The sequence below is a fragment of the Vicugna pacos genome, chromosome 9 (assembly GCF_048564905.1).
Source record: "Vicugna pacos chromosome 9, VicPac4, whole genome shotgun sequence".
Taxonomy (NCBI): Eukaryota; Metazoa; Chordata; class Mammalia; order Artiodactyla; family Camelidae; genus Vicugna; species Vicugna pacos.
This window is the reverse complement of record NC_132995.1, coordinates 8,731,586-8,753,124: the sequence shown is the minus strand read 5'-3', so window position 1 is coordinate 8,753,124 and position 21,539 is coordinate 8,731,586. Positions and strand designations below refer to the sequence as shown.

The 21,539-nt window shown below is 52.0% G+C and overlaps 2 protein-coding genes across 3 annotated transcripts; one reads left to right on the top strand and one right to left on the bottom strand.

Moving 5' to 3' along the window:
- Positions 1–6,808: 6,808 nt before the first annotated feature.
- On the top strand, positions 6,809–13,680 carry GIPR (gastric inhibitory polypeptide receptor). Of its 2 annotated transcripts, XM_006208556.4 has the most exons (13): positions 6,809–6,883; positions 7,277–7,376; positions 7,891–7,998; positions 8,496–8,599; positions 9,287–9,390; positions 9,566–9,710; positions 10,429–10,588; positions 10,795–10,855; positions 11,195–11,264; positions 11,385–11,473; positions 11,566–11,704; positions 13,339–13,380; positions 13,474–13,680. In XM_006208556.4, exons 1-13 carry the CDS (start codon positions 6,809–6,811, stop codon positions 13,678–13,680), a joined length of 1,404 nt encoding a protein of 467 aa, XP_006208618.2. The 2 variants fall into 2 exon arrangements, with proteins under 2 accessions (XP_006208618.2, XP_072824862.1); XM_072968761.1 differs by lacking the exon at positions 7,891–7,998.
- Positions 13,681–16,967: 3,287 nt separating this feature from the next.
- Positions 16,968–21,517, bottom strand: SNRPD2 (small nuclear ribonucleoprotein D2 polypeptide). Its single transcript, XM_006208554.4, has 3 exons — positions 21,392–21,517; positions 20,059–20,238; positions 16,968–17,232 (listed from the first exon to the last, which is right to left on the bottom strand). Coding segments are annotated over exons 1-3 (357 nt in total). The 5' UTR covers positions 21,394–21,517; the 3' UTR covers positions 16,968–17,057.
- Positions 21,518–21,539: the final 22 nt, after the last annotated feature.

The window sequence follows — 21,539 nt, the reverse complement described above, 5'->3', positions numbered from 1 at the left end:
TTCCTGGGGCAACAAGACTGATGAGGATGGAGCAGGGGAGGAAAAAAAGAGTAGGAGGGAGATGAGGTCAGGGAGGTAATAGGACCAACAGATCTTGTAGGAGCTAGAAGGTTGTTGGAAGATGTTGGCAGTTTGTCCCTGTATCCTCCATGAGCCCCAGTGAGGGCACATATGTAAATACACATGTGTAAATTACTCCATGAGCCCCAATCAGGCCACATATGTAAATCACACATGTAAAGCACACAGTAGGTACACATAAATGATAGCAACTCCTATTCATTTCCCAGTGAACACCTACTATGTAAAATCAATAATGCATTCAAAGTGATGACCAAAATAGATGTGGGCCATTATCATTTTATGATCCCAGTTAATTGTGTTAATAATGGAAACAAAGCAGGAACCCAGATTCCTTGCCTCTCAAACTCCCATTTCTCCCACCCTCCACTCCCCTGAGCTCAGATGCTAGGAGAGGAGAAGTCAGACTCCTACATACAGAACTGTGAGCAGCCCGATGCAATATGCTAGGGCTGTTACTGGAGTGTCCTCAGACGACTGTGGGAGCCCAGGGGAGCTCAGATCCTGTGATCCCCAAGTGCTGGGGGAGGAGAGTGGAGCTGGGGTGTGGATGAAGGAACCACAGGCAGAGGAGTTTGGGCTGGTGGGTTTGGGGGTGGGGGATGTGAGTGAGGCTGACACACAAAGATGAGTCAGTCCTTGCGTTCGAGTTGTCAGGATCTGTGCAAGCACAGTGACCTTGGCCCAATAGTTTGGCTTTTTCTTCTTTGCCAAATGGGAGTCATCCCACCACCCCCTTCCCGGGGAGAAGAGCAGCTCAGTGAGCTTGTGCCTGTTGAGTGCTACAGGCTTCCGAGTACAGCTAATGGAGGTAGTTTTACCACAAGTGCTTTTGCAGAGAGATGTTAAAGGCCCTGGGTGACTGGTGACGGGAGTGGGGAAGGGGCAGCTCTGTCAGGGGGGCGGGGGCAGGGCTCATGGCCATGCTTTGTCTTTTCTCTCTGCCCTTAGGTTTCCTTCTCTCTCATCTAGATTTCCTGCTGCTTTTCTCCCTTGTCTTTGTCTCTGTCTCTCTGTACCTCTCTGACTGGAAATTGGGTCCTTGATCCATCACTTATGAGCTAGGTCACCTTGAGCAAGTCACTTCCCCTCTCTGAGCCTCAGTTTCTTCATCTGAAAAATGGAGCTGCAAATACCTCCACTGCTGCAGGCCTATTATGAGGATTAAGTGAGATGCATACACGTAAAATGTCCCATATATAGTCCCTATTATTCTGATTAATTAGTCATAGTACTACTATTACTACTTCTGATTTTGGAGTCTGTTTTTTTCTCAGCCTCTTTTTAATTCTGTCTTTCTGACTCTTCCTTTATGTTTCTCTTTCTACTTCTTCTGTTAGTCTGTCTCTCTGCTTAGATCTTTGCCTACGCTGGGAGCACCATGAGGGCAGGGCAAGGACTGCCTCAGCCATCCAGGCCCCCAGCACTGCTCAGCCCAGGACCTGATGCGTAACATGTACCCAGGAACATGAATTGAACCCAGCTGTGTCAAACCAGTGTTGGGTGATGCTGGGGACACAGCAGTGACTGAGACAGCCCCAGCCCTGCCCTGCTGGACTCACAGTCCAGGAGAGGAAATCATTACTTGTTGAGTGAATGGATGAGCTAACTTTGAGGTGGGCTTGGAAGACTCGGCAAAAGTTGAGTGGAGGTATTTGAGGCAGAGAAAACTGCTGGAACCAAGGTTGGGAGGGCTGGAAAGAGTTTGAAGAGTTGCAGAATGATAGAGAGAAGGCTGGAGAGGTCAGCGAAAGCCTGGAAGGCTGTGGAGAGGAGCCTGAGCTTTCTCTTCAGGGCGCTGTGGAGCCATGGCAGGTTCTAAGCGGGGGAGGGACAGGGGTTTTTGCTTTAGTAGGACCACTCTCATTTCCTGGCTGCCCTGGGGAGGTTAAGGGGTGGACGGAAAAGAGAGGGGCACGACTGGGGCAGCAAAACGGGGAGAGAAGGGTCCTGGACCAGAGCAGGGTCTGGGGGAGAGGAAGGAGGGGCCAAATTCTAAAAATCTGGAGAAAAATGCCCTAAGCCAGCCTGCTCTCCTTGATGCTAGAAAAGGGGCTTCAGAAATGGCCCATCACCACCAGGGGGCAGCCAAGGCTACAGGTTTGAATCTCTCAGCGGGTCCCTTGCGGGAGGGGAAGTTTGCACCCTGATTTGGATGTGGGGGGAGGTTGGAGCTGTCTGTGGGCCTCCAACTGAGAGCTCCTCTGCTCCTCTGCCCCTGCCATTCTGGCCTCTTGGTCCCCTGGAACCCCACCCCACCAGCAAGAGATTAAGTCAACACAGCCCCGCTGCTTCTGCCCAGGACAATATTTGCCCTCAGGATCTGGGAAGGTTGCTATGGAGACGTGCTGCGGGGGGGGGGGGGCGGGCGGAAAGGAGCGGGCGTGGTGGGAGCAGGGGCAGGGGGAGCATCGCCCCACCAGGAAGTGGGAGAGGGGAGCCAGGCATCATCTCTGCCTCATCTCTGCCTAATTGTGTCTTGGAGAGAGTTTATCTCCATCCCCATCAATCTGCTTTCCAAGTCTCTCTCTCTCTCTGGACCTCTATCTCTGATTCTCTTTCTGGATACCTGTCTCTGAGTCTCTGTCCTTTTACTCTCGCTCTCTTTGGGTCCCCATCTCTATGTTTCTCCATATCTCTGTTTCTCTCTGGGTCTCATGTCTTTCTTTGTCTCTGTCTGTCTCTTGGATCCCATGTTTTTTGTGTTGGTCTCTCTAGGCCCCCATCTCTGGATCTCCGTCTCTGGATTCCTGTCATTTTCTGGATCCTATCTGTGTGTGTGTGTGTGTGTGTGTGTGTGTCTTTCTCTCTCTCTTGGAGTCTCTTTAAGGCCTGTTTCTCCTCAGTTCTGAATCTCAGGGGGCCATCTCAGCCTCCTATTTCTGGTCTCGGTCCCTATGGGCCCCCCCCTCCCCATCTCTCTCTGCCTCATTTCTCCTGCACCATCTGCTGGCACTCCAGGACCCCGCCTGCTCCCCGCAGGCTCATCTTGGCCAGGCAGCCCCATGGAGGGAGGCACAGGCCCCCCAGCTTCCTCCCCGCCACTGCATCCTGAGGTAGGGGGTACTGCCTGGTCATGCCTGGGGCGGAGGGAATTTCAGCCTGGAGACCCAGGATTAGGGTCCACGGAGAGCATGGAGAGACAGGCAAACACTGTGAGAGAAGATGGGAAAAGAGGGAAGAGAAAGGAGAAAGCTTCAAGACAGGCAAAAAGACCAACCCAGAGAATGGAGAGAGCAAGAGAAATGAAGAAGGGACAGAATGAAATCCGGAAGGAAGAGACAGAGAAAAGACCACCCAGCCAACAAGAGAGGAAGAGGAACAAACTGAATGCAGGCTTGGAGGAAAGGAGAGACTGGGACCAAAGAGCGAGAAGATCGTGTGGAGAGAGATGGTCGATAGAGCTAAGGGCAGGGGGAGAGGGCACAGCTGCCTCTCTGCCTGAAGTTTCCAGAAGCCCTGAGAATGGGAATTAGGGAGGGCCCCTTCCCCAGACCCTGGGAGACTGTAACAGCCCCCCATCACCACCAGAAGGGCTGAGATGGGCAGGGGGCCAGTCAGGGACCTAGGCATCGCCCCTCCTGTCCTCCACGCCCACCCCCATCAGTGCCCTGTTCTGCTGTGTGTTCTCCTGGAGTTGGGGAGGGCGATGAGGGAGTGGCCAGGGGCTCTGAGTCCCAGCCGCCTGCTCATCTCCACAGCTCCTGGCCTTGGTTCTCTCTCCTCAGGGCCTCATATTTCAGGCTGTCTCTCCCTCCGCCCCTTCCCATCTCCATCTCTCAATTTGTATCTATTCCCTCTCTCTAGTTTTCTGTCTCGTTTGATTTATTTCTGTCTGTCTCTTTCTCTTGGTCTCTCTCGTCTCTGCCTCTTCCTGTCTTCGTCTGTCTCTGCTCTTTCTTGGTCCTTGGTTTCTTTTCCCATCTCTCTCACCACCTCAGTTCCTCTCCCCTGCTTCCCCCTCCCACCCCCAGTCTCTCTCCTCCCCCCACTATCCAGCCTCTCTCCACCTTCCCATCCTAGCAAGTGACGCCCCCCAGGCCCTCTTGGGGCCAAGGAGAGACTCCCTCTCTTCCCGAGGTACTGGGGAATCTCAGACCACTCTCTTCTCCACTCCACGGATGAGCCTTTCCCAGGACCCAGAGGGCGCCAGGAATGTGGGGCAGAGAGCAGGGAGGCCAACTGGAAGTCAGGAAGCCAGGATCACTCCCGCCCCCATGTCACTCTCCTCCCCCAGACTGTCGCCTTCCAGCCTCTGGTGCTGGATCTCACGCCATCCCTTACTCCTTGCCCCTCCTGGGGTCTCTGGGTCTCAATTTCTCCTCTGCAAAATGGGCAGGCTCACCTCTGTCCCATTTATCTTACAGCTCCCTGGGAAGTGTGTGCTCATGATTGTTAATAGTATGATGAATGTGCAGGAATTGGTGGTTTGCATTAAATGGGGAAGAGTGCTGAGAGCCGGGACCCAGTTTCTAAGGCTTCCTCACTCATGTACAGATATTTCCCATATTTTAGGACAAAGATGAGCCTGCAAGTGGAGCTGGTGAGGAGGTGTGTGATTCAGTGGCGACTGTGACCGTGAGACCATGTGAGGCTGTGGGTTCGTGTGTGATAGTGGGATGACGGTGTGTGATCCTGTGCACAACTGAGTGACTGTGTGTTGCTGTGGGATGATGGCATCTCGGTGTGTGATGTGTGTGTGATTGTATGTGTATGCGAGTGAGGCTTGGTGGAGGATTGAATGTATGACCTCAGCACTGGGTGTGACCATCTGAGGCTGACAAGCATGACAGGGTGACACCAGGAGCTTGTAAGAGTGTGTGCCTTAGTGACAGTTGGGGAATATGTGTTGTTGGGATGTAACTGTGGGCTCTGTAGGGGATTATATGAAGTGTGTGAGATGAAAGGATCCCACGACTATGTGAGGAACCATGTAACCGTGTGCATTTATTTCATCCACAATCATTCTTTCCCTTTCTGCTTTATGCCTAAACCTCTGCCAAGTGACGCTGGGGACCCAGTGGTGATGGAGATGCCCTGTCCCTGTCCCCCCAGGGCACACAGGCCTGTGGAGGACAGACAGACAGTGTTGTGATGTGACCTAGTGATGGTGTGAATATGTGTCTGACACAGTATCATCAGGACTGTGGGAAGCTGTGGTTGTACTCCTGTGTGAGTGGAGGAGCCCAGGCCCCGGGCCTGTGGCTGTGTCACTACGGATGACTGCCAACCTGCGGGTGACAGCCTTTGGCTCTCTGGGTGTGACTGTGGATTGGACAACTGTAAGTGACCAGGAAGAACAGTGTGGGGGATTCTGTGCTGGGCTACCCTGTGGCTCAGCATAGGGGACTGTGTGTGATACTACATTTGTGACTTTGTGACTGCGGCTCCGTGTGCGGTGGCTGGGTGGGTGGGTGGGGCAATGTGGGAGACTGTGCACCCTGAGGTCCTCAAGATGATTGCCTCTGTGACTGCTCTCCCACGTGACCCTGAGTGGCTGTGGTCGTTGCACAGACCGGCCCCCTTCTCCAGGTCTCAGCCCTAGAGCTCCGCGCGGCCCTGGCCCCGCCCCCCCACCCTAGGCTGTCACCAGAGCCCAGGCGAGCAGTGGAGGCAGCAGCAGACGCAGCAGCAGCGCCAGCAGCAAGTGATCAACAGGAGGGCTGGGGACAGGTGAGGGTTCCCCAGTCCCAGCCTATTCCCTCTGCCCCTGTGTCCCTTCAAGTCTCTGGGTCCCTCTTTCTGTTTCTTAAACTGCTTTTGTCTCTGTCTCTCTGACCTCATGGTCTCTAGCCTCCTTCTCTCTGTCCCTTGGTATCTCTGTCTTCACGTCTCACAGTCTCTGTTTAGACTCTAGAGAGCTCCGAGCCTCTCTTTCCCCCATTCTCTGAGTCTCTGTGTCTCTGTCTCCTAGCCCACATTTCTGTCTGTCTTTCTCTGTATTTGGTCTCTGTCTCTTGCTGTGTGTCTCATTCTGCCTGTCTCTGTGTTTCTCAGTCAATATTTCTGTCTCATGCGTCTCTGACTGTGTCTTTCCGGGGCTCTGTCCAAAATCCTCCCTGCTTCCCCCTTTCCCTACATGGTGCCAGCTGTGGGGTGTTGGGAGTTAGACTGATTTCCAGGCATCTGGGCCCTGGCGGACCTAAACCCAGGGTCTGACGCCTCTCTAGTCCCTAAGGAGAGGATTGGCCCATTGACTCTGGGCTTTATCCACTGTGGGGAAAGTTTGATAAGGTCGGTTCCTATCAGCGATTTGAAAACCCTTTGGGCTGGGACAGTGGGGACTCCAAGAAACATTTCGAGCCCTCCACTCCAAGGCGGTCCCCAGGTTCCTCCGAGTCTCTAGGTCTAGACCCTGGGTGACACTGGCGCTTCCGCCCAGCGCAGCTCTAAGGCAACAGCACCCTCAGCAAACAACCCCCTTTCACCGCTGCTGCCCCGGCAACAGCCAGGGGTGGGCCCAGGAATTACGTGTTAGATCTCAGCCTTCCCTACTCCTCGCGCCTCTCCCCTGCCCCCCTCCCCAGATCATCACTCCTGGGGAGGGATGGGTTGGGGGGAGGGCTGGATGCACTTCCTCTGAGTCTGCGTACCTGAATCCGTTACCAGTGTGGCGCTGGGGCTGGGGGCTTGAGGACGGAGGCTCCTGACTCTGCCCTCGGACTCCCCAGGTTGGACTGCCCCTTCGTGACCCGACCCTTCACCACCCCCATGCCCCGCGGCCCACATGACACTGAACTGCCCACCCTGGCGGCTGCTACTGCTGCTCTCTCTGTGGGGGCTACTGCTCCGGAGGGTGGAGGTGAGAACCTGAGAAGCCAAGGAGTTAAAGCTTGGAGGGAGGTCTGGGGATGGCTTTAAGTCTTACCCTACTAGGAAGATTATTTAAAAACCTCTCTGTTCGCCCAGATTCGAGTTTTGATTCTTTTTTCCAGTCCCTCTTCGTTCCCCCGGCAAATCTTTCTGATAATTTCTAGCCACCTTCGTCCCCTCATTTTCCTGAAGGTTTTCAGTCCCACACAGCAAATCCCCTGGTGGTTTCTAGGCATCACTCGGGACTTAGAAGAGGTTTCTAAGCCACCCAAGACTCCTGAGCAAAACACAACAGCCCCTCTGAGTCCCTCTAGTTTGCTTCTGGTCCTCAGGAACCAAGCTGCCTGGGAAGGGGGTGGTCCTCCCTTTTCTTTTTTTATAGGCAGGTTCTGAAGGACAGACGGCGGGGGAGCTGTACCAGCGCTGGGAACGTTACCGCAGGGAGTGCCAGGAGACCCTGGAGGCCATGGAGCCCCCAGCAGGTGTGACAGGGGTGGAGGACTCGGGGCATGGTAAAGGCTGGGGCTGAGAAGGGTGGGCTTGAGGCAGATCTAGGACTGATGGCCGGGACCTGAAAGAGAAGTTTGGGCTAGATGTATACTGGGTGGGAGAGGTCTGTGTGGGGCTTGATCTCAGTGGGAAGGGCCCAGACCTTAGTGCAGGTGGGCGTGACCGGATTAGTGGGAGAGGCCTGGGATGAAGCTTGAAAGGGGAAGGGTCTTGGGAAGGGTCTACACTAGGTGGGTAGGACCTAAAGTGGACGGTGAAGTGCCTCGCAGAGTGGAAAGCATCTGCAGTGGGAACTTGCTTGGTGGGAGGAGCCCAATGTAGGGCTCAGAAGATGGGTGGGACTTTTGGGTCTGGTGGGAGGAGCTGTGGCGGAGCAGGGACTGGACCACACCAAGTGGGCGGGGCTTGGGCAGGACGTGTGTGTGGAAGGCGGAGAAGCATTGGACTCGTGATCCACCTGACATCTAGCCCCTACACCCACCCCAGGCCTCGCCTGTAACGGGTCCTTCGATATGTACGTCTGCTGGGAATACACCACACCCAACGCCACCGCCCGTGCGTCCTGCCCGTGGTACCTGCCCTGGCACCGCCAGGGTGAGCTGCCCAGTGAACCCGGAGGCTCCCCTGACACCAATCCCCCGCAGCTCTCCTGCTCCTCTTTGTCCCCTGTTCCTCTTTGTCTTCCTGGGTGTCTCCTGTCTGTCCACCCTGGCTAAGTCACCACATAATACTCCTTCTCTGCCTCTGTATCTCTCTGAGGACCACTGGGTTCTTATTTTCTCTCCATTTCATGAGTCTGTCCCTGCATACCTTGGTCTTCCTTGTCGGGACTAACTAGCTGTGTGGCCTAGGGTAGTTTATTTCTTTATGCCTCATTTTCCTCACTTGTAAAATGACGTTTATAATAGTACCAAGTTCATAGGCTTGTTGTGAATATTAAATTAACTAATACGTGTAAAATGCTATATAAGGGTTTATCATCATCAACATCACTTTGGCTCTCTCTCTCTGCCTTTGTCTCACAATTTGTCTTTCTGTCTCCATCTCTCTTTTTTTCTGTGCCTCTGATCCGCTCCCTTGTTTCCCCACAGTGGCTGCAGGCTTCGTCCTCCGCCAGTGTGGCAGTGATGGCCAATGGGGACCTTGGAGAGACCATTCTCAGTGCGAGAACCCAGAGAAGAATGGGGCTTTTCAGGTAAGAAGTGAGGGATTCAGGGTAGAGTGTCCAGGCAGAGGCAAAAAGGCAGCAGCCTCAGACCAAACCTGACACCCCTTGTACTGTTCAGGACTCTGGGTTCCAAGTGATAGAAACTCAACTCAAATTTGCTTGAAGGAGAAAGAAAAAGGAATATATTGGCTTCTGTGATTGAAAAGTATAAGGCTGCAGCTTCAGGCACAGCTGGATCTAGGTGCTAAAATGATGTGGTTGGGAATCTCTCTCACCATATTGTGCCTCTGTTTTTTTCTGTGACGGTCTCCTCTTTTCTGCGGGTGGAAAAATGGCCCCCATTAGTACCAGGCTCACATTCCACCAACCAAGCAACACATAGGAAGACTGAGCTTTGTTCTCAATAGCTCCAACATAATGTCCTAGGATTGACTCTCATTGGCCTGTTTTGGGTCATATACCTGCCCTGTACTAATCACTGTGTATGTGTGTTTGTATGTGTGTGTTTGTAGGGGTGGGGGAGTGTTAGATAGAATGCTTTGGCTAGTCACAGGCCCAGCCCTGAAGTTGAGGGGTGGAGTCCCCCACTCAAACAAGGGTAGGTAGATCCTCAAGAGAAAACTGGGGTGCTGGTTAGGAACAAAGCGCAGATGTCTTTGTGGTCCTAGGGGAAGAGCTGAGCTGTGTTCCCCTGTTCCCCTGCCCCCCACTCAGGACCAAAGGCTGATCTTGGAACGGCTGCAGGTTGTGTATACCGTGGGCTACTCCCTGTCCTTTGCCACACTGCTGTTCGCCTTGCTCATCTTGAGTTTCTTCAGGTGGGACCCCCCAGCCCTGAGCAGGGGTAGCAGAGACTGGGCTTCAGTTTTCCCAGTAAGGTGGGGGTAGTCAGGACAAGCATTCATTGGTGGTTTTGTGGGAAGGGCTGGAAGGTAGATTAAAGGGTTCTATGTGGCCAAGGACAGGCCCCTAGACTGCCTCCAAATCCCCCAGGCGGCTGCACTGCACTCGCAACTACATCCATATCAACCTGTTCACATCTTTCATGCTGCGGGCAACAGCCATCCTCACCCGAGACCGTCTGCTTCCTCCAACTGGCCCCTACCCTGGGGATCAGGCCCCTCTCCTGTGGAATCAGGTAAGTGTCAGCCCTCTTTTTCTCAAATTGGGATTCTGCTTCCTCTGGTGGGGCCAGAAGTCTCCCAACCCACTTACTACCTTGTACACTCTCAACAGTTTATCTCTCTTGACCCTTCCAACACATTTGGAGAGGGACCCTCCCAACTCAGCCTCTCCCATCATTGCACACTCCTACCCCTTCACCTCCTCTATTGGAATTTTCCATTCCCTTTCCTTCCTTATCTCACCCTTTCCCACCAATGAGTCCCTGCTAGAGGTGAGGCAGTGATGGGATAGGAGAAACTAACTGGTGGGGGGATTTGTTCTAGAGCAATTTGTTCCTGGGAGACAAGGTGGGAGAGACTAGAGTCTAGGGACAGAGGGGAGAAAAACTATCCAGTAGCCAGTTGGGCCATACCAATTGCCAAGGGGTAAGAGAGAATCCTTTTGAGAGGCGGAGTAGTTGAGTGGAATTCTTAGAAGGGGATGGGGTGGGAGAGGCCGTATTTGGGGAGATCTGGGGAGAATTCTGATTGCAAGATGTAAGATACCAATTGCTAAAGAGGTTAGAGTGAGAGAGTTCACATAGGGGAAGAGAGTAGGGTGAGAGAAACCCACCACATATGCCATCCTTTGGTGATATAGAGTGGGAGGAGAATATCTGTTGTCAAGAGATGACAAGAGATGGGGGTGTAGGGGGCCCTGACTGTCGTCCCCTCTGTTTGGTCGCCCCGCAGGCCCTAGCTGCCTGTCGCACAGCCCAGGTCATGACCCAGTACTGCGTGGGCGCCAACTACACGTGGCTGCTGGTAGAGGGCATTTACCTGCACAGCCTCCTGGTCCTTGTGGGAGGCTCCGAGGAGGGCCACTTCCGTTGCTACATGCTCGTCGGCTGGGGTGAGCCCCGACCCTGTCCCCTGCCCTGCCCGGCGCGCCTTCCTCCCCCAGCTACCCTGCTGGTCGACCTCAGGGGGTCTCCTCCCCTCCCTGGCTTTTGCCTCCCCATCCCGGCGGGGGAATTCCGCGGGTCTTGGGCCTGGCGGGGCCCGTGCGAGCTCTGACAGCTGCGGCGGGGTGGGGGGCGGGGGTTGGGGTCTGCACAGGGGCCCCCGCGCTTTTCGTCATTCCTTGGGTGATCGTCAGGTACCTGTACGAGAACACACAGTGAGTCGCGGGGTCTGGGGCGGGGCTGGGGCGGGGCTTGGGCGGTGGGCGTGGCTCTTTGAGGGACGTGGGCGGGGTGTGATGGAAACGCCGGGAGGTTCTAATTGCACCTAGCAGCCGTGAGGGAACATGGGTGGGGTCCAAAGGAATCGGTCGTTCGGAAAGCGGTGTTCGCGGACTACGGGAAGGGGAGGGATGAGGACTAGGCCTAAATAGTAGCAGGTGGGGCTTTAAAGAAATATGGGTGTGGCGTTAAGGAAGGTGGGCGGAGTCTGGGGAGTTAAGCGCTGGATCCTCTGAGCCTAGGGTTTTCTCTTAGCTTTACTCCCCTTCCTCCAGGTGCTGGGAGAGGAACGATATCAAGGCCATTTGGTGGATCATACGAACCCCTATCCTCCTAACCATCTTGGTACGGCCGGCCCCACCTCCTCCAGGTGGTCTCAGGGATTTCCCATCTTGGGAAGCCAGGCGCTAGGCTTTGTTCCCGAGACGGTTTCGGGCCTGGGTCAGTCTCACTCTCTCCCTGCAGATTAATTTTATCATCTTTATCCGAATCCTTGGTATCCTTGTGTCCAAGGTGAGGACGCGGCAGATGCGGTGCCCGGACTACCGGCTGAGGTGAAGGAGGGCAGTGGGGACGGAGGGGAAGGTGGCTGGGTGCAAGATGGGGGACCCGGGGCCGTGGGAACACTGCCACCCTCTACCTCCAGGCTGGCTCGCTCCACGCTGACGCTGGTGCCCCTGCTGGGTGTCCACGAAGTGGTGTTTGCTCCCGTGACTGAGGAACAGGCCCGGGGTACCCTGCGCTTGGCCAAGCTCGGCTTTGAGATCTTTCTCAGCTCTTTCCAGGTGCCCAAGGGGGGGGGGGGCAGGGGCTACACCCTTTGACTTGAGGTAACTCCTACTCAGAGCGGCATGAGGGCTACAATCATCCCATGGCGCAGTCACCGGACGGGTGTGAAGATGGGATTTTGTTCATTCATTCTACCCAGAATACTATGCTAGCTCTGCCCTGGGCTGGGGAAGCAGCAGGGAGAAGACAGGAGACCAGGCAGCCCTGGCAGTACTACCTCCTGGCAGAGATGCAGGGCTTTGAGGCCAGACAGGGCTGGGCCAAATTTGGGTTCTGTCACTTCCCAGCTCTGTGGCCTTCACCGCAGGGCCAGAGCAAGGGCGAGGCATGCGAAGTGCCCATAGTGCAAAATGTAAGGAGGTGCTCACTCACACTTAAGGCCAATCCCGCACTTGCTTGCCCTACCCTAGCCCCCACCCTACTTTATCTTGTTGGGCCTCAGTTTTCCCATCTCTAAAGTGGGGACAATACTAATTTCCCTTCACAAGGCTGTTCATTCATTACTTTCAACAAAAATTTATTGAACACTTACTATGTACCAAGCATGACTCCAGGCTTACTGTGGAGATACCACCAAGGACCAAATGGTCCTACCCTCTAATGGGAGAGACAGATGCTAAAGATGCTAGATAAGTAAAATATACAGAATGTAAGGTAGTGAGATGTGCCTAGAGGAGAAAAAAAAGTAAGAAATAGAGGTGATGAGCAGACAAAGAAGAGTGGGGTTATAGATGGGGCAATAGGGAAGGCCTTGCCAAGAAGACATTGGAACAGAGACCCAAAGAAGGTGAGGGAACAGGCCAGAAAATACTTGGGGAAAATGTTCCAGGAAGAGAAACACTAAATACAAGATCCCTGAGGTGGGAGAGATGTCATGATGGAGGGAGGCCAACATGCCTGAAGCAGGGGGAGCCAGTAGGAGCAAGGTGGGGATAGGACAGAGGTGAGGTACCAGGGCAGAACCCTGGGCCAAGCGAGGATTTTGGCTTTTCAGCTGAGTGCAGAAGCAAAGGGATATGATCAGAGTTAGATTTTAACAGGATATGTTAAGTAATAATAAGATATCTTAATAATTACTCTTAAAATAATTGTCTTGTATTAATGTGTCTATTCATTGTGAATATTTTATATTTATTTAAATTTATATGTAAATATGTATACATTTACATAAATATAAAACTAATTCTTTATCAAAGTTAATTTGTTGATAATATATAATATTATGTAGTAAGTTATGATAGGATTGAGAAAAAGGTTTAACACCATGCACCAGGCACTACAGCCTCTTGCATATTAAAAAATCTCAATTCTCATGACCACCACTCTCTTACTATTCCATTTTCCAGATGAAGAAACTGAGGCACAGAGGGGTTAAGCAGCTTGCCCAAGTGGGGAAGCGGTTATCACATCCAAGCAGTCTACCTCTGGGATCACGGATTCTTAACCCTGATTGCTCAGCAAACTGGCAAGGGCAAGGGGACAGCAGGGAGCCAGGGAGGTGGCTCCAATAGTCTAGGACCAAGGTGGCAGCAGGCAAAGTGGTTTGGGGCCTGGAAAGGGTCTGAGCTCATTACGGGGTGCTTATAACCCTGTCCCCACTCCCGATTTAACCCCTCCTCTCCTGTGGCAGGGCTTCCTGGTCAGCATCCTCTACTGCTTCATCAACAAGGAGGTAGGGAGAGCCCCGGCCCTTCGCCCTCGCCCTCTGGCGGCCGCGCGGGGAACCGCGCGCTCGTCGCCGCCTCTAAGCACCGTCCCATTGCAGGTGCAGTCGGAGATCCGCCGAGGCTGGCACCGCTGCCTCCTGCGCCACAGCCTCGGCGAGGAGCCACGCCAGCCCCGCGAGCGCGCCTTCCCGACCCTGTCCTCGGGCTCTGGCCCCGGCCAGGTCGCCGCTGGCCGCGCTCTGTGCTCCAGGGCCCTCCCGGGTCCTGGGGATGAGGCCAGCCGTGTCTTGGAAAGTTACTGCTAGGCAGTGGGATTCTTGTGTCCATTCAGTTAGCATGTATTTATTGAGCACCTGCTGTGTACCAGGCCCGGTGTGGAGGGCGCTGAGGAAATGTGGGGGTTGAGGGGGAACAGAAAACAAGATCCCTGTTCTCCTAGAGATCACAACTGAGGGAAACATCATGAAGACAGAAGTTGTACATATGCTGTGGGATGGCTTATGAAGAAAAGTTAGAAGGGGGCTAGTGTGGTCTGGAGCATCTCTGGGGAGGTGACATTTAAGCCATGCCTGAGATGAAGGAGACAGCATTGGGAGGAATAGATGGATAAGATTCTAGGCAGAAGAGCATCTACAAAGGCCCAGGGGCAGCAAGGAGCTTGGCCGTGTCAGAGGAACAGAGAAGTGGCCTGTGTGGCTGGAATGGGATGAGTCATACTGCACTCAAGAGTCTTCGGAGCGCCTCCTAATGGAGTGGGCTAATGTTTTAAACAGATCCCTCTCTGCCCTGTGTGGGAGCCGATTATTGGGAGCAAGGGTGGCAGCTGGGAGCCCAGTGAGGAGGACACTGTAGGTGGGAGGTGATGTTGGCTGGACCAGGGTGGTGGCCATGTTGGGGTGTGAAACGGTTGGATTCTGGAGCTATTTTTAAGGTAGAACTGAGAGGATTTGTCCATGGATCGCCTGAGGAAAGTGTGGCAAGAAGAGAAATTAGGGAAGACATCTCAGTTTGGGATGGAGAGAGGAGAGATATGGAGATTGGGTTCAGGGTGGGGAGACCCAAGAGTGCTCTTCGGATGTGTGAAGCTGGGAATAAGGGTCTGGAGCTCACAGGAAGGGTTAAAGAAAGAAGTGTGAGCGGCACTGGGCTCCAGAGGAGGATTCTGTGTGCAGATATAAACATGGGCAATTCAGGGCAGGCTTCAGAGCTGAGACCTATATCCAGAAACCAGGACCACTGCTAGCTGGAGTGTGGACACATGTCCCCACCCTTCTGGGTGGTCCCTCAGAGCTAGAATTGGGGGTGAAGCCAGCAGTCTCATTGTGTTTGGACCACTTGTATACATACAAGACCCTCACTTCTAAATCCTTCCCACAGATATACACTTAGATTCACTTAGTATCTGGGTGTTGTCAATTCTTTTCCCCAACTCCCTGGACAGAGTGACCACAGCTGCTGAACTCAGAGTCCCTTGAAGCATCTGGCCCTGCTGGGCCCTTCTTGTGGGTTCTGGGAAGGTGAGGGCCCCAGGGCTGGGCCCTTGTAAATAAAGCATGAGAAACAGTCGTGTTTTTTTTGTGGGGGAGGAGGGACAGGAGAATCTTCTTGACTAGGCCATAAAATGACAGGCCTACTGTGTGGCGGGGTGCTGTGTGGCCTCGTACCCTTTGGAAAGCAGTGCCGCTCAACTTTAGTCATGTGTTGCCAAGAGAACACGGACATCATTCGGCCACCATCCTCCATGCCTAACCCCCACTGGGAATGTTCATGTGATCTTCTGATATTTAAACTATTTACAATGTGTACAATTAAAATTGTGTGTGTGACATTTTCTGAGGGCTGCTTCTCTAGAAAGGTAGTGTGGGAATGATAAAGCTGCCGCGAACAGCCTGGTTCAAATCTTAGTTTGGCTACTGACTAGCTGTGTGACTTGGAGAAAATCCGCAATCTCTCTGTGCCTCAGTTTCACTTCTGGGAAATGGGGGAAATGATGATATGTGCATCTAGGGTTGTCCGCAATTCTGAGTTACTCTTAGGGGACAGCTTGGTGCCTGGAGCATACTTGGCCAGACTGCCTAGTGCTTGTCCTACAATCTCTGCTTTCACTTTCGCTCAGTGAAGGAAGAGGGGATTAAAAACCATTTAGGCAGTGAGGTGGTAGAGAGATGAGGAAATTCAGATTGATACCAAGCAGGGTGCCCTTGGCTAGAATCTTTGCTGCCAGCCTGCAAGACAGGAAAATGAATACCTATTTCCTGGGGAGGACAGGAGGGACATAGGGCAGGGGTTTAAACCCAGGACTGTGACTCCAGGGCTTGTGGGTGTCCCAGCTCCTGCACAAGAACCAAATCCCCAGAGAATCTCCTGAGGCAGTGTCCTTCCTCTCACTTTACAGCTGAGGACAGTGTGGCTCCATCTGCTCCCCAACAGTCAAGATTACTCACAAGGGCCTGGCTTCCTGGGTTTGAACTCAGTTTCATCATTTCCTGAGTGATCCTGGGCAAGTCAGTTACCCTCTCTGGACCTCAGTTTTCTCATCTGTAAAATGGGATGGCTCTAGTATCTACCTCCCAGATGGTTGTTCTAGTCATATGTGAACCACTCAGTAAATGTGCACCTTTATAACTTCACAGCCATCCGCCCTGCCTGTGTCAGACCTTCTCCTGCTGCAGGGTCCTCAGCTCTGAGGGCTCATGGGGTAACTCAGGATGTGCTTTCCACTGCTCAGTGTGTTTGATATTTCATTTGATCCTGAACCGCATCAGCCTGGCGTTTGGCCCTACCTGGACAACAGACACAGGTGCAGGCAGACAGGTTAGAGAGAGACACGAGTTGGGGAGAGCATGATGTTTGTGCGTCAGAGCAAGACAGGGATCTTTCTAAATCTCCTGTAAAATAAGTAAGGCCCCCCTTCACACCTCTATCTGCCTACCTTATCAGAGAATTTCTTTCAAGGGCAATTAAGTTGTGATTTGAGGGCAGCAGAGTTCGCCGTTAAGCCACAGGCTCAGGAGCAGCATGGGTTTGAATCACAGCATCACCACTTTCTGGCTGGATACCCCTTGGGAGGTGTCATCACCTCTCTATGCCTCAGTTCCCTCCTCTGGAGTTGGAGGGAATAAATAACAGTGCCTGCTCAGAGTTGTCAGTAAGTCTCAATGGCACGGACCCTAGTGCCTGCAGGTGTACCACAAATACTATCAGTATTGGGGCACTAACTGCTTTAACCATGGAGCTCCTCCTCTCATCAGTGAGGGCAGGTCGGGGGCTCTTCTAGGCACTGCTGTGTCCCCAGCACTGCAACACAGGGCTGGGCACAGAGGAGGCACTTGGGGGATTGCTTCTTGACTGAACAAATGGGAAAAAAGAAGACTGACTTACTGAGAGAGAAAGGTGGGGAGAAGGAAGAGAGAAAATGACAAGACGCTGGGAAAAATTAAAACAAGAGGGAGCAAAAGCTCTCTCTGCCCAACCTATTCACTTCACAGACAGGGGAAGTCACAGAGGATCCCAGGGACGGACCCCACTCACAGCGGCCCCCCCACCACAGGTCTGCCCCTCTCTCTAGGCCCTGGGAACAGACAGATACCAATAGAAAAAACAGAGGACTTTATTATTCCCATCACAAAGGGCAGGTGTTTGCAAAATGAGAAGACAAGTTCTGCCAGCAAGGAGGCGGCCCCTACTTGCCAGCGATGAGTGGGTTCCGCAGGACCACAATAACCGAGTCCCCGCGCAGGAACATCTTGGAGATGTAGCGGTCCTTGTTGACTGGCTTGGACTTCTTCTTGCCCTTGCCACTCTTGGGGACCTCGGTCCACATCTCCTTCACATTCTCCAGCACCATGTTGCAGTGCCTGGTGGGGCAAGGAGAGGCATCAGGAGTGAGGGGGGTGCCTTCTGACCGGCCTCCCTCTGCAGGGTACTGCCTTCTCCTCCCGCAGCACAGCCTGGGGGAAGGGGCAGGCCCCGGGACCAGGACGGCCAGGCTCCAATGCCACCTCTGCAAGTCCTCAGAGTGAGGCTTTGGCAAAGGACTTCACCCCTCTGTGCCTCTGTTGTCTCCTCTCTAAAATGGAGACATGCATGGTGCCTACCTCCTAGGGCTGCTGTGAAAATTAAATGAATCAATATGGCAATCTCGTCAAGTATTTAGTGCCTGGTCCAAGGCATATATAGGCAAAAAATGATTCTGTTTGTGCTTTTTAACTCCAAGTACTTTTGGAGGCATCAGTAAAGGAACGGCTTCTCTTTGGAGAACCAGAGGTCCCTGGGGCCTTAGGCGGTACTTGATGCTTCCCCTCCAGTCCTGCTTTGTCCTTATCCTCAGGGTGCCGGGTGGGCACGTGTGACAACAGCATGGATCAGCTTACTCAACAAATGCGTGCAATGAATACAGTAATGGATTAAACAGATACTATCCCCGCCCTCATGAGGTGCGCATTCTAGTGAGGAGAAGAACATGAAGAAAGTAAACAAAGATACCTGTAATACACTGTCAGGTGGTGGTGAGTGCTACGAAGAAAAGATTAAAGCAAGTAAAGGGACAGGAGGATATAGGGAAATATCACCAAGCATAAGAAAAAGAAAAAAAACTGAAGAAGCCTGTTCCTTGCTCAGAAGTAACTTCCAGCAGATACTGCTGAGTGAAAAAGGCAAGGTAGTAAGCATGGAAAGTCATCCTCTGTAGGAAAAAAGGGGCAGGAAAAGCATCTATCCCACCACTTGCTTATGCAATACACAATCCTTGAAAGACATCTAGTGATTGGTGGCAGTGGGGTGACCTAGGTAGACTGGGGACAAACTACATGGAAACTTTTCATTGGACTATTATTACTGTTTTTGGAATTATGTGAATATATTATCAATTCAGAGAAAATAAGTTAAAAAAAAAAAAAAAGAAGTAATGTGCCAATATGGGAACATTTCCAAGGTATAATGTTAAGTGAAGAAGCCAAGGTCTAAAACTGTGTGGTGTGCCATTAGTAGTGATTTAAAAATAAATAAAAATCACCCTCCTATATCTACATGTATGATGATCTGTTCAAGTAAACCTGAGAAATTAGCCACGACGGGGTCCCTCAGGAGGGCAAGTGGGGCAAAGGGGTTGGAGACGACTTCTCCTTCACTTGGTGCCTCTTGTATTTTTCAAATTTTGCATCCATTGTTCACTCAAGAAAGTAACATAATTATGTAAATAAAGTGGTTAATTAAGAATGTTTTAGCTGATCTGTGTTGATGTCCTCAGACCACTGATTTGTGTGAAAAACAAGATGCAACAGAGTACAGAGAAGACTATCTCAAGAACAATTTTATGATACTATGACAAATCAATTATGCCTCAAAAAAGCTGCTAACTCCCACCACCAAGGAGCCCCTGAATGTATGCATGTGACTGAAACATTGCAGGAAACATACTACAGCAATATGCTGGGTCGGGTGGCAGAGTGAGAGGCTAACATAGGGGCAGAGGAGGAAGCTAGCAGAAAAGGAAAAAGAATCAACTTAAAAAAAAAAAAATGTAAACACTACTGTTCTCTCCAACTTCTAGAGCAGGAAACTGAGCCCAGTGGGATGAAGTGACTCACCCGAGGTCACACATTTTGGAAGTGGCAGAGCCTGTGTTCAAATCCAGGGCTCCCTGCCTCCTGGTGCTCGGCCCCTTCTCTTGTCCTCACTCATTTTACTCAAGAGGAAAGTAAGGCTCAGAGCGAAAGACTTGCTCATGGTCACATCAACAGCTAGTGGTAAAAGCATTCCAGAAGCCTCACCATACCACCATGAGGAAAGCATGGCCCAAATACTAACTAAAGGCTGCGGGTCATATGTGTGCTGAGCATTTATCACGTGTTAGGTACTGAGCCAAGTGCTCTTCCAACAGAGTGTCATTTATCCCTCACAATTGTCCTAGGGAGTATTACTATGATGCACATTTTGCAGATAAGGAAACTGAAGCCCAGATAGGAAAAATTACTGGCTGCTCCCTCTGGCTGAAACATTCAGACCCTACCTTGCTCCTTCATTTTATTCAGGTCTGTCCACCATCATCTCCTCCTAGGAGGCCTCTTGTATTACCCAGCTAAGACAAGACTCGCTTCCCCGTACTCCAAAGTCTTACCTGGCTTTACTTCTCTGCATAGAATTTATAATCATTTGTCTTTACAACACATTATTTATGTGTTTGCTATTGGCTTCCCCACCTAAAACTACAAGCATAAGCTCCCCGAGTATAGGAACCATGTTTGTTTCGGTCACTGCTTTATCTCTGGAGGGTAAAACTGACACGGGTGGATGCTCTCATTGTGCATTAACTGTGAAAACTGATTACGAGCACTGTGTGCCAGATACTTCTAATGACTTACTATGCTTCTCATATATTAAATGATTGAATCTTTATAACTACAACGATTACTGCCACTGTACAGACGAGACAGTCACCTGCCGAAGGTCACGTGACTACTAAGAGGTAGAGCTGCTAAGAACACATGACTGGCTCCCCAAGCACATGGCCATAACCACCGTACTCCACAGCTGGAGGGACAACGAGAGACAAGTCACATCTCAGGGTCTCAAAATGATCGTGCTCCAGGCTTCTGAGAAACCCTGTATTCAAGCTCCTCACATGGAGCTGGGACTGCTTCTCCAGGCCCAGACGGAACATCTCCTGGGACCCTGGCACTCACCTGTCGAAGGCCTTCACCCGGCCCAGGAGCTTCTTGTTGTTGCGGCAGTTGATGAGCACTTGAGTGTTGTTCTTGACTGACTGCGTGAGCACAGAGAGTGGACCCGTGTTAAACTCCTCTTCCTCCCGCTTCTGCAGCTCCTCCGGGGTCATCTCACTCTTGGGCTTATTGAGGAGGCTCCTGAGTGGGCAAGTATGGAACCCATAGGTGAGAGGGCCCAGAAGTGGAGCTGGAGGGTGGTCATGGCCTCCTGTTCAGTCCCCTGCCTCTAAAATGTATCAGAATCTGACCACTTCTTACCATGGCCTGAACCTCCATCCTCTCCCTTCTAGAGTCTTACTGGCCTCCCTGCCTCCACCCAGGCTCCATAAGTTTGTTCTCCACAGAGGAGTCTCAGGGGTGAGACTGAGACCTCAATCATATCATCTCACTCTTCAAAACCCTCTCATGGTTCCTATCTCAGTGTAAAAAGTAAAATCGAAAGTTTTTACAATGACCTACATCTGCAGCCTTCTCTCACTGTTTTGGCCACAGTGGCCTCCTGAGTGGTCCTTGAAAATATTAGGCAAAATTTCTTTTTGTGCCTCTGCATTTGCTTTCCCCTCTGCCTGAAGACCTCCCCAGGTATCTCACTTTCTTCAGGTCTTTGCTCAAGTACGGCCTCCTTAATGTGTCCTGTCCTCCCCATTCTTTCCCCTCTGCTCTACTGCCACTCTACGGCCACTCATCACCTAACACACGATATATTTTACCTACTTATTACCATTACATTTATTGCCTGCCTCTTCCCATTCCATAAGATGCAGAAGGGGATTTTTTTCCTTGGGGGAGGGGTGGGGGTAATTCACTGTTATGTGTCTAAAGCAGCCTGATACATGATTAGTCAATAAATGATTGTTAAATGAATACATAAGTAAAATCATATCAGTAACTCGTTAACCGTAAAAACCGCGAATTAGGTCGAAAAGCCAACCGTCTCCAGCTCAAATTATCCGAATAACACGCTTAACTCAAATCGTTATTCCTAAGAGTCCGTACTCTCCTCTCCCAGGTTCTTTATTTGTAAAATCGCCTCCCCATAAAATTCATTTCAGTAAGATTGATTATTTGGGAAAGTTCAGCCCGTTATCTCATAAAGCTGTCCCCTCTCCCTTAGTCAGGATCCGTCAAAGGCCCCAGGCCCATTCTCAAACTCATCAGTAGAAAAGTACGCCACTTTACCCCCAAAATGACTGCTTCCGCCCCCTCACTGGGTCCACCCCCTTCCACCGGTAAGTGGCCAAATTTACACCCTCAGCCCCACTCCCACCACCTAAACCCAGCCCGGCCTCACATGGTGGTGGTGGCTGCCGCGCTCTCAAGTCACTCCTGCCTCCTCCGCGTTGCTTCAGCTTCTGAAGAGAGAGCGAGAAAGGCGGGACTTCCGTTTCCTGCGGCCCACTTCCGTGGGAGCCTGCGCAAACCCAACCAGCGGGTGGGGC